The sequence below is a fragment of the Lonchura striata genome, chromosome 29 (assembly GCF_050655825.1).
Source record: "Lonchura striata isolate lonStrDom1 chromosome 29, ASM5065582v1, whole genome shotgun sequence".
Lineage (NCBI taxonomy): Eukaryota > Metazoa > Chordata > Aves > Passeriformes > Estrildidae > Lonchura > Lonchura striata.
This window is the reverse complement of record NC_140731.1, coordinates 1325192-1336587: the sequence shown is the minus strand read 5'-3', so window position 1 is coordinate 1336587 and position 11396 is coordinate 1325192. Positions and strand designations below refer to the sequence as shown.

At 65.2% G+C, this 11396-nt stretch overlaps 1 protein-coding gene across 2 annotated transcripts; it reads left to right on the top strand.

Annotated features, from left to right (window-relative positions):
• Positions 1–1786: 1786 nt before the first annotated feature.
• Positions 1787–4598, top strand: LOC110481650 (uncharacterized). 2 transcript variants are annotated; one of them, XM_085562804.1, is made up of 4 exons: positions 1787–1951; positions 2178–3431; positions 3938–4063; positions 4191–4598. In XM_085562804.1, the coding sequence occupies exons 1-4, from the start codon at positions 1894–1896 to the stop codon at positions 4199–4201; spliced, it is 1449 nt and encodes a 482-aa protein (XP_085418930.1). In that variant the 5' UTR covers positions 1787–1893; the 3' UTR covers positions 4202–4598. The 2 variants fall into 2 exon arrangements, with proteins under 2 accessions (XP_085418930.1, XP_085418931.1); XM_085562805.1 differs by having other exon boundaries at positions 1788–1951; positions 3938–4031.
• Positions 4599–11396: the final 6798 nt, after the last annotated feature.

The following is an 11396-nucleotide window of genomic DNA, read 5'->3' as shown; positions in this document are numbered from 1 at the left end:
ATTCCAGCCCCAATCCCAGTCCCAATTCCAGCCCAAATTCCAGCCCCGTCCACATCCAGCCCCAATTCCAGCCCCAATTCCAGCCCCAATTCCAGCTCCAATTCCAGCTCCAATTCCAGCCCCAATCCCAGCCCCAATTCCAGCCCAAATTCCAGCCCCGTCCACATCCAGCCCCAATTCCAGCCCCAATTCCAGCCCCAATTCCAGCCCCAATTCCAGCCCCAATTCCAGCTCCAATTCCAGCCCCAATTCCAGCCCCGTCCACATCCAGCCCCAATTCCAGCCCCAATTCCAGCTCCAATTCCAGCCCCAGTTCCAGCCCCAATTCCAGCCCCAGTTCTAGCCCCAGTTCCAGCCCCAAATCCAGCCCCAATTCCAGCCCCAATTCCAGCCCCAATCCCAGCCCCAATTCCAGCCCAAATTCCAGCCCCGTCCACATCCAGCCCCAATTCCAGCCCCAATTCCAGCCCCAATTCCAGCCCCAATTCCAGCTCCAATTCCAGCCCCAATTCCAGCCCCGTCCACATCCAGCCCCAATTCCAGCCCCAATTCCAGCTCCAATTCCAGCCCCAGTTCCAGCCCCAATTCCAGCCCCAATTCCAGCCCCATCTACATCCAGCCCCAATTCCAGCCCCAGTTCTAGCCCCAGTTCCAGCCCCAAATCCAGCCCCAATTCCAGCCCCAATTCCAGCCCCAGTTCCAGCCCCAGTTCCAGCCCCAATTCCAGCCCCAGTTCCAGCCCCAGTTCCAGCCCCAGTTCCATCCCCAAATCCAGCCCCAATTCCAGCCCCAATTCCATCCCCAATTCTAGCCCAAATCCCATTTCCATCCACATCCAGCCCCAATTCCATCCTTACCTCACCCATCCCCAGTTGTATCCCCAATCCCAAAGGGAACAGGGATGTTCTGCCCCATCCCAAAGGGAACAGGGATGTTCCTGTCCCATCCCAAAGGGAACAGGGATGTTCCTGCCCCATCCCAAAGGAACAGGGATGTTCCTGTCCCATCCCAAAGGAACAGGGATGTTCTGCCCCATCCCAAGGGAACAGGGATGTTCCTGTCCCATCCCAAAGGAACAGGGATGTTCCTGTCCCATCCCAAAAGGAACAGGGATGTTCCTGTCCCATCCCAAAGGGAACAGGGCTGCTCTGCCCCATCCCAAGGGAACAGGGATGTTCCTGCCCCATCCCAAGGGAACAGGGATGTTCCTGTCCCATCCCAAAAGGAACAGGGATGTTCCTGTCCCATCCCAAAGGGCACAGGGATGTTCCTGTCCCATCCCAAAGGGAACAGGGCTGCTCTGCCCCATCCCAAAGGGAACAGGGATGTTCCTGCCCCATCCCAAAGGGAACAGGGATGTTCCTGTCCCATCCCAAAGGGAACAGGGCTGCTCTGCCCCAGCTCCCCAAGCAGAGCCACGCTCCCGTGGTGCTCCAGTGGGACAATTCCCATCACCTGCCCCCCAGATATCCCCACCAGGGCTGGGACTGGGTTGGCTTCACACCCCCCGTCCCCCTGTCCCTCCCTGTCCCCAGATGTCCCCCAATGTCCCCTCCTGTCCTTTTCCCATCAGTGTCACTGCAAACCCAGCGCTGGGGCGGGGCTGCGTGGGGTCACCGGGGTGCCCTGGGCACTCTGGGGTGCTCCGGGCTGCTCTGGAGTGGGGGATCCTGATCTGGGGGGGCAGGAACTGCTCCGGGCTGGGGCTGGGCCGGCCGGGGGGGCTGCGGGGCTAATCCGGGCTAATCCCGGCCTGGCACGGGCACCTGGCCACACCTGGAAAATCGCACAGGTGCCCGAGCCCTGCCCCGGTCCCTTCATAAGGGGCAGAGCCCGGGCCGGGCTCATCCCGTGCTCTCCGCTCGCCATCCGTGCCCCGAACCCGCCGCGAGGATGAAGCTCTGGGCAGCGCTGCTGCTGGCCGGGCTCGTGGGCAGCCTGGCCGCTGCCCGTGAGCCGGGGACACGGGTGGCACCGGGGTGGCACGGGGGTGGCACCGGGGTGGTACTGTGGGTGGTACTGCGGGTGGCACTGGGGTGGTACTGTGGGTGGCACCGGGAAGGTCCTGGTGGGTGCGGGAGGGGGGTCAGGGTGTCCCGGGTGTCCCCCAGACTGGGGGGGGGTCCTGGGGCTCCCTGCCCAGGTGGGCGATGCCAGCTCTCCTCTTCCTCCCACAGTCCCCGTGGAGAAGGTGGATTTCGAGGGGCTCCTGAAGGAGCTCGGCAAACTGCTGGACCCCGATGAGGGACCCCAGGAGCTGGAGGAGCCCAAGGAGAAACCCCAGGAGCTGTTCTGGCTGCTGGACCCCGATGAGGAACCCCAGGAACAACCCTTGGTAAGAGCTGCAGAGCCCGAGGATCCTGAGGAGAGCCCAGAGGAGCCCAAGGAGAGCCCTGAGGAGTCTGAGGAGTCAGAAGATCCCACAGAGAGCCCTGAAGAGTCTGAGGATCCTGAGGAAAGTCCTGAGGAGTCGGAAGATCCCAAAGAGAGCCCTGAGGAGTCAGAAGATCCCAAAGAGAGCCCTGAAGAGCCTGAGGATCCTGAGGAGTCAGAAGATCCCACAGAGAGCCCTGAGGAGTCTGAGGATCCTGAGGAAAGTCCTGAGGAGTCGGAAGATCCCAAAGATAGCCCTGAAGAGCCTGAGGATCCTGAGGAGTCAGAAGATCCCAAAGAGAGCCCTGAGGAATCTGAGGATCCTGAGGAAAGTCCTGAGGAGTCAGAAGATCCCACAGAGAGCCCTGAGGAGTCTGAGGATCCTGAGGAAAGTCCTGAGGAGTCGGAAGATCCCAAAGAGAGCCCTGAGGAGTCAGAAGATCCCACAGAGAGCCCTGAAGAGCCTGAGGATCCTGAAGAGAGCCCTGAGGAGTCTGAGGATCCTGAGGAGAGCTCTGAGGAATCTGAGGATCCCGAGGAGAGCCTGGAGGAGTCAGAAGATCCCAAAGAGAACTCTGAGGATTCTGAAGATCCTGAAGAGAGCCCCGATGAGTCTGAAGATCCTGAAGCAAACCCAGAAGAGCCCGAGGATCCTGAAGAGAGCCCTGAGGAATCCGAGGATCCCGAGGAGAACCCTGAGGAGTCTGAGGATCCTGAAGAGAGCCTGGAGGAGTCAGCAGACCCTGAAGAGAGCCCTGAGGAGTCTGAGGATTCCAAAGAGAGCCCAGAGGAGTCTGAAGACCCTGAAGAAAACCCTGAGGAATCTGAGGATCCCGAAGAGAGCTCCGCTGAGTCAGAAGATCCTGAAGAGAGCCCTGAGGAATCCGAGGATCCTGAAGCAAACCCAGAAGAGTCAGAAGACCCTGAAGAAAGCCTGGAGGAGTCAGAAGACCCCAAAGAGAACCCCGAGGAGTCCGAGGATCCTGAAGAGAGCCCTGAGGAGTCGGAGATCAGGTTGGATCCGAATGTCCTGGTGGAACTGGCAGACAAACTCAAAGGTTTGCAACCCCCCCAAACCCCCCGAACCTCCCAGGGAAGGGCAGATCTGGTTTGGGACCCCCCGGACCCCCAGGGAAGGGCAGATCTGGTTTGGGACCCCCCAGACCCCCAGAGAAGGGCAGATCTGGTTTGGGACCCCCCGGACCCCCAGGGAAGGGCAGATCTGGTTTGGGACCCCCCAGACCCCCAGGGAAGGGTGGACTTTTGGGTTCTGTCTCTGTTCCAAGGTGGGGTTGGTGCTGCCGGGTCAGTTTGCTCCCGAGGGTTGGGAACGATCCCAAATCCCTGTCCCGGCTCCGAGCGGGAGGGAATGGGGGGCTCGGACCCCCCCGAGGCACAGACAGAGCCAGGACAGGGGACGGCGGCGCCGCCGGGCGTCACACGGGGGGTCAGGACGTGCCAGCGCCAGCGCTTTGGGTGGGGGGGACCCCGAGGAGAGGGCGAGGAGCCCCTCGGGGTGCTGGAGCCCCCCGGGGTGCTGGAGCCCCCCGGTTTTACCCCGCAGAGGCGCAGGAAGGCAAGAGGAACGAGGGGGTCCTGTCTCTCGTGATGGACGCGATTAACTGGCTGGTGACCCATCTGAGCAACCACATCTTCGGGTGCGCACGGGGGCTCGGGCGGCCGCCCCGAGGTCAGCGCCCCAAAACGGCTCCCGGGCCCTCCCCGCGCCTGGGGGGTGGGGGGGCGGCCGGGGGGTCCCAAGGTGGGATGGGGGGGCTGGGCCGGGGCTGAGCTCCGCTGTGTTTGCTCTTTTCCAGGTGAGCAGTGAGCGCCCTGAGCGCCCTCAGCACCCTGAGCACCCTGAGCGCCCTGAGCACCCTGAGCACCCTGAGCGCCCTGAGCGCCCTGAGCACCCTGAGCACCCTGAGCGCCCTCAGCACCCTGAGCGCCCTGAGCACCCTGAGCACCCTGAGCACCCTGAGCGCCCTCAGCACCCTGAGCGCCCTGAGCGCCCTGAGCGCCCTGAGCGCCCTGAGCGCTCTGAGCACCCTGAGCGCTCTGAGCACCCTGAGCACCCTGAGCACCCTGAGCGCCCTCAGCACCCTGAGCGCTCCCCCCAGGGCCGGGACACGGATCCCGCTCCCCCCGCTGAGCTCCGGCTCGTCCCGCGGCTTTCCCCGCTCCACGCACCCCGCACATCCCAAATAAAGCCGGTCCCAAACGCTGCCCGTCGTGTCCTGCCGGCTCCTCCGGGGGCGGGGGAAATGGGGCCGGGGGCGGGGGGAAATGGGGCTGGGGGCGGGGGAAATGGGGCTGGGGGCGGGGGAAATGGGGCCGGGGGCGGGGGGAAATGGGGCCGGGGGCGGGGGGAAATGGGGCTGGGGGCGAGGGGAAATGGGGCCGGGGGCGGGGGGAAATGGGGCTGGGGGCGAGGGGAAATGGGGCCGGGGGCGGGGGGAAATGGGGCTGGGGGAAATGGGGCCGGGGGCGGGGGGAAATGGGGCTGGGGGCGGGGGGAAATGAGGCCGGGGACTGTGCTGGGGCCCACCACAATGAACCCAGGACCCCCCACCCCATCCCGCTGCCCGTTTTTGGGGTCTTCAGCCGTGTCTTCCATCCTCATCCATCCCGGAGAGCCTCCTGCTGCTCCGCAGGGATGGGGGCACCCCTCCAGCTGTGCCCAGCTGTGCCCAGCTGTGCCCAGCTGTGCCTCCGGGTCCTGCAAACGCCAGAACCGCAGACCCCAACCCCCAGCCCCCCTTCCCGCTCCCCAAATTCTCTGTCCCAGCCCGGAGCTGGGCCCGGCTCTCCTTAGGGGTGCTGGGGGGGGGGGTCGCTCTCTCCCGAGACTCTCCCAGGATGGGCAGGAACAGCTCGGGGGTCCCCACGGGGGTCCCCAGCTCACTGGGGGCGGCACGCGGGGACCCTTGGGTGGCCGGGGAGTGGCGGGGGACAGCCTGGTGCCCTGTGCCACCCCCAACACCCCCGTCCTCGTCCCTTTCCCGTCTCTCCTCCCTGCGGGGCTGACCGCCACCCTTTGGGGGGGGGGTCCCAGACAATCCCCGGGGGTGTCCCCGGTGCCACGGCCGGTCCCATCCCCCCGGCACGGGTGTCCTGTTGGATTGGCAGCTCTGGCACCCCCGGCTGTGCCAGAGCCGTGCCCGGGGGGGCGGGGGGCTGCGGTTTCCATGGCGATGGCGATGAGGTGGCAGCTCCGTGGGAAGCGGGAGATCGGGGGAGGAAGGCTGGGGGGGGCTGAGGGGAGAAGCTCCGCGTCTTGCGGGAGCCGCGGGACCCTCCCGAGGGACCCCGGCCCCGCCCGGGATCAGCCCGGTCCCGGTTCCGTGAAGTCCTTGGGGTTGTTCCCCCCCAAAAACCGCACACGGGCCCAGGGCAGGCGGCTGAACTGGCGCCCACTGGTTCCCAGTTTGGAGCCCAGCAAAGAACGTCGCGTGGCTCCGTGTCCCCTCTCTGCTCACCCCCAGCTCACTCAGCTCTCCGAGAGCAGGAGAACACCCCAAATTTCTGATTTTCCCCTCAATAAATCCCGTCTAGGAACAAACGCGGCCCCTCCCGGCGCAGGGGATGCCTCATCCCGGTGTGAAGAGCTGCCTCATCCTCATCCTCATCCTCATCCTCATCCTCATCCTCATCCTCATCCTCCTCCTCCTCCTCTCTGGCTGGCATCTCACCGCGCCTCCTCCCACCGCTGCCGGGCAGCTTTTCGCCAAACCTGCCGCTTTTTTGGGCCGTTTTTCCCCAGGGAAAGGCTGGGGGGGATGCAGAGCCCCGCTGGGAGCCAGCCCAAGGGACGCCGAGGAGGCGGAAAAATGAATTCGGTGCGAGCTCCCAGCGCAGGTGAGAGAATTCACAGCTTCACAAAAATCTGCTTTTCCGGCTGCTTTGGGGTGGTTTTTTTCTCTTTTTTTTTCCCCGGAAAGAAGCTGTCGGCGAGCAGAGCCGGGCTCTGAGTGGGATGTCCCCGGGGAGGTGGCACAAGTCGTTCCCGACAGCTCCTGGCGCTGTCACTGTCCCCGAGGGGGAATGGAGCGAGGTTTGGGGCTGCAGCGGGGTTGGGATCAGGCTCCGGCCGCTGGGACCCAGCCGGGTGGGGCCACCGGTGTGGAAATGTCACCTGCGGCCACCTGGGCGCGGGCCGGGCGTGACAATGTCCCCAAAGCGCGGGAATTGACCCCAAATAAAGGACGGAGCGGAAAAACGGAGCCGGGGACCCCGCAGAGTTTTGGGATCAGCAGGGTGGTGACGTGAGGTGACGTCATCAGCTGGCAGGTGTTGACGTATGTGACGTCATCGGCTACCAGGCGGTGACGTCATCAGCTGCCAGGTGGGGACACCCAAACGTGTCACCTCCTGCTGGCTCCCGGGATGTCCCCGTCCGGAGCGGGGCCCCGAAAGGCCGCGATGTCCCCAGGGAAGGGAGTGGGGGGCACGGGGGCACGGGGGGCACGGGGGGCACGGGGGGCACGGGGGCACGGGGGGCACGGGGGGCACGGGGAGCACGGGGGGCACGGGGGGCACGGGGGGCACGGGGAGCACGGGGGGCACGGGGGGCACGGGGGGCACGGGGGGCACGGGGGGCACGGGGGGCACGGGGGGCACGGGGAGCACGGGGGGCACGGGGTTCCAGGCCCCATCCCACACCTGCGAGACAAGGGAAGGTTTTTCCTGGCTCTGAAGGCCGGGATGGGGATCGGATGGAGGGATGGGGATGGGGATGGGGATGGGGATGGGGATGGGATGGGGATGGGATGGGGATGGGGATGGGATGGGGATGGGGATGGGGATGGGGATGGGGATGGGGATGGGGATGGGGATGGGGATGGGGATGGGGATGAGGATGGGGATGGGATGGAGGGATGGGATGGGGATGGGGATGGGATGGAGGGATGGGGATGGGGATGGGGATGGGGATGGGGATGGGGATGGGGATGGGGATGGGGATGGGATGGAGGGATGGGATGGAGGGATGGGATGGGGATGGGGATGGGATGGAGGGATGGGGATGGGGATGGGGATGGGGATGGGGATGGGGATGGGGATGGGGATGGGGATGGAGGGATGGGGATGGGGATGGGGATGGGGATGGGGATGGGGATGGGGATGGGATGGAGGGATGGGATGGGGATGGGGATGGGGATGGGGATGGGGATGGGGATGGGGATGGGGATGGGGATGGGGATGGGGATGGGATGGAGGGATGGGATGGGGATGGGGATGGGGATGGAGGGATGGGGATGGGGATGGAGGGATGGGGATGGGGATGGGATGGGGATGGAGGGATGGGGATGGGGATGGGATGGAGGGATGGGGATGGGGATGGGATGGAGGGATGGGGATGGGGATGGGGGCGGGGATGGGATGGAGGGATGGGGATGGGGGCGGCTCTGGGGCCGCTCGCGGGGGTCCCTCGGAAGGAGCGGGGACAAGGAGCCCCCCGCGATGTCCCCTGCACCCCCGTCCCCTCGGGAGCACCCCCGGATCCGCCGGGATGTGGATCCTGGAGCCGGAGCCTCGGCCGGATGCAAGGACGCGACTCGGAGCAGCCGCGCTTGGAGGATCCGATCCTAATTAATTTCGGTTCATCGAGTAATTAATGGATTTGCCTGGGAAGGCTCGGGAAATCCCCGTTCCCTGCGCGGAGCTGCGCGGGGGGCCGGGGGTCCCCCGGGATCTCTGCCTCGACCCTGGCAAAGGCCCCCAAGCGCCCCCCGGGGTCGGCGGAGGGGCCGGGGCCGCTCATCCCGAGCGATTTTCCGCGGAGCTGGCGCGGATCCCCCGCTCCCTCCGGGAGCGCCGGCGCGGCCCCGCGCCTGGGTCGGGGCCAGGCCGGCCCAGGTGCCGCCGCGGGCCCCGGGGGACACCGGGGCCGTTCCGGGGGGGTTCGGCAGCCCCGGCTGCGGAGCCGCGGGACAGGGGCGGCAGCTGGGCGAGGACGCTGCCAAACGGGCAAAGCCGTGCCCGCAGCTCAACATCTGGGGCCCGCGGTCGCCGTCCAGCCAGCAGTGCCCCCGCCTGTGCCAAGGCCGCCTGCTCCTCCTCCTCCTCCTCCTCCTCCTCCTCCTCCTCCTCCTCCTCCTCCTCCGAGCCCGGCCGGGGGCGGCGCGGCTGGGGAGGAACCTTCTCCATGCCCTGGGAATGTTGCGACAGGCGCCGGGAGCCTCTCCAAACCCCCCGGCAGAGCCGAACCCCAAATCCCGACTCTCCAACCCCCCGGCAGTGCCGAACCCCAAATCCCGACTCTCCAAACCCCCCGGCAGTGCCGAACCCCAAATCCCGGCTCTCCAAATCCCCCCAGCGATGTGCCAAACCCCAAATCCGCCCCGGCAGTGCCGAACCCCAAATCCCGACTCTCCAAATCCCCCGGCAGTGCCGAACCCCAAATCCCGACTCTCCAAACCCCCCCAGCGATGTGCCAAACCCCAAATCCGCCCCGGCAGTGCCAAACCCCAAATCCCGACTCTCCAACTCCCCCGGCAGTGCCGAACCCCAAATCCCGACTCTCCAAATCCCTCCAGAGATGTGCCAAACCCCAAATCCCCCCCGGCAGTGCCGAACCCCAAATCCCGGCTCTCCAACCCCCCCGGCAGTGCCGAACCCCAAATCCTGACTCTCCAACCCCCCCGGCAGTGCCGACCTCAAACCCCCCCGGCAGAGGCCGCCCAGCCCCTCTGGGCCCCCCGCCCGCGGATCCCAGCCCGGACAATCCCGGCTGCCCCAAATCCCCGCTCGGGCCGGGATGGGGGCGCCGGGGACCCCCGAGCGGGCCGGGGACCCCCGGGGGGGCTCGGCCGCTGAGTCCCGCCAGCAGAGGTCAGCTCCGGCCCGGGGATGCGGGAGCCGCTGCGGGCGGACCCGGGCGCGGCTCCGCGGCGATTCCCGGCCTGATTCCAGGGTGATTCCCGGCCTGATTCCATGTGCAGCTCCATGGATGATTCCTGGCCTGATTCCCTGGGATTCCATGGGTGATTCTCTGTGATTCCATGGGTGATTCTCTGTGATTCCATGGATGATTCCATGTGTGATTCCGGGTCTGATTCCATGTGTGGCTCTGAGGGTGATTCCCGGTCTGATTCCAGGGTTATTCCCAGTCTGATTCCATGTGATTCCATGGGTGATACCCTGTCTGATTCCCTGTGATTCCATGGGTGATTCTCTGTGATTCCATGGGTGATTCTCTGTGATTCCATGGATGATTCCATGTGTGATTCCCAGTCTGATTCCATGTAATTCCATGTGCACCTCCATGGGTGATTCCCGGTCTGATTCCAGGGTTATTCCCAGTCTGATTCCAGGGTTATTCCCGGTCTGATTCCATGGGTGATTCCTGGTCTGATTCCAGGGTTATTCCCAGTCTGATTGCATGTGATTCCATGTGCGGTTCCATGTGTGATTTCCTGTGACTCCCTGTGCCATTCCATGTGCAATTCCCAGTCTGATTCCATGTGAAATTCCCGGTCTGATTCCACGGGTAATTCCCTGAGATTCCACGGGCAATTCCCTGAGATTCCACGGATAATTCCCCGTGATTCCATGTGAAATTCCATGTGAAATTCTCAGTCTGATTTCAGGTGGTTCCCTGTGCGATTCCCTGCGCAATTCCATGAGTGATTCCCTGAGATTCCCTGTGGGATCCCTGTGATTCCATGGATGATTCCCTGTGTGATTCCTGATTGCTGCCACCTCCCCTCGGGGGGTGACAAAGGCGCCCCAGCCCACCCAGGACCCCCCCATGATCCGTGTTTCCAGCAGGAAAATCCCCTCTCCGGGGGTTCAGTTCCAAAAAGTTCTTTTCTCCCTGCCCCTTTCCCCACCTCCTTCCCAGCTCTGGGAAACTGGAGCAGGAAAATGGGGAAGGGGAAACTGAGGCAGGGGAAACTGAGGCAGGAGCCATGTAAGAGGCTCACCCCGCACATGTTAGGTGCCCCCCCACTTTTCCACCCACACCCGGAGGTTTTGGGGGGCCAGGAGATCCCCCCCGAGCGTCCCCAGCCCTGACGTGTCCCTTCTGCAGCGCCAGCACTTCCACAATTTCCACCGGCGTGGGGAAATTCCCCCCGGAGCCCCCGGGACCCCGCGGTTGGGGGGTTTGGGGACCCCAAAACTCAGCCCGGGGGGACCCCGGGACAGCGTCCCTTTGTCCCCGCCGCCCCCGCGCCACCTCTGCCGGTGCCACCATCGCTCAAAGTGACAACCACGGGTCACCGAGCGCCGGCCGCACCCCCCGGCCCCCAGCCCGGGCCCCCCGAACCCTCATTTCTCCCTAATTGCATTCCCCAGTGTTATGCAAATGAGGCGGCCCGGGCGCAGCTGCCGGGATTAAATTAGACCCCGTTAATACGCGCTAATTGCGCTTCCGCGCGGGCCCAGGAATTCCAGGCGGGCCGCGGGGGCCTCTCCCAATATTTACTCTGGAAATTACCCCCCCCACGCCAGGCCGCGGCCCCCCGGGGGCACCGGGGGCACCGGGCCGGGGGCACCGGGGGCACCGGGCCGGGATGAGCTTCCCTCGCTCTCCCCCGCCCCAAACCCGGCTCAGTCCGCGCCTTGGGGCGGCTCCATCCCTTTTCCAGCTGCAGCATCCCGGGGTGGAGCTGCATCACCCAGCTGGAGCATCCCGAATTTTCTGGAATTTTTGGGAGGCTCCACGTGCCCCGAAATCCCGGCGGAGCTGTCCGTGTGCCCCGCGGCTGAGGAGGAGGCTGAGGATGAGGATGATGATGATTTTGATGATTTCGGGGGGTTTTCCTGGGGAAGGGTCACGCTCTGGGGGATATTTCGGGAGGGACAAGCTCAGGACAGGCCACACCTTCCCTGGGGGGCACTGCCCATCCCTGGGGGTCCGCAGTGCCCGGCCCCCCCGGCAGAGAGGGGCACCGGGGCTGGGGGTGTCACCAGTGCCAGGGGATGAGGGGGAGACCCCCGAGAGAGGGAAGGGTTAAATGGGGTGGGGGAGGATGGGAAGGGGGGACGCGGGAGGTGGGGGATCCCCCATCCTTGTGGGG

Excerpts from the sequence above, each read along its gene's own strand:
- LOC110481650 (XM_085562804.1), top strand. The coding sequence starts at position 1,894 with ATGAAGCTCTGGGCAGCGCTGCTGCTGGCCGGGCTCGTGGGCAGCCTG. Across the intron at positions 1,952-2,177 it reads GGGCAGCCTGGCCGCTGCCC|TCCCCGTGGAGAAGGTGGAT; the intron begins GTGAGCCGGGGA and ends TTCCTCCCACAG. Across the intron at positions 3,432-3,937 it reads ACTGGCAGACAAACTCAAAG|AGGCGCAGGAAGGCAAGAGG; the intron begins GTTTGCAACCCC and ends TTTACCCCGCAG.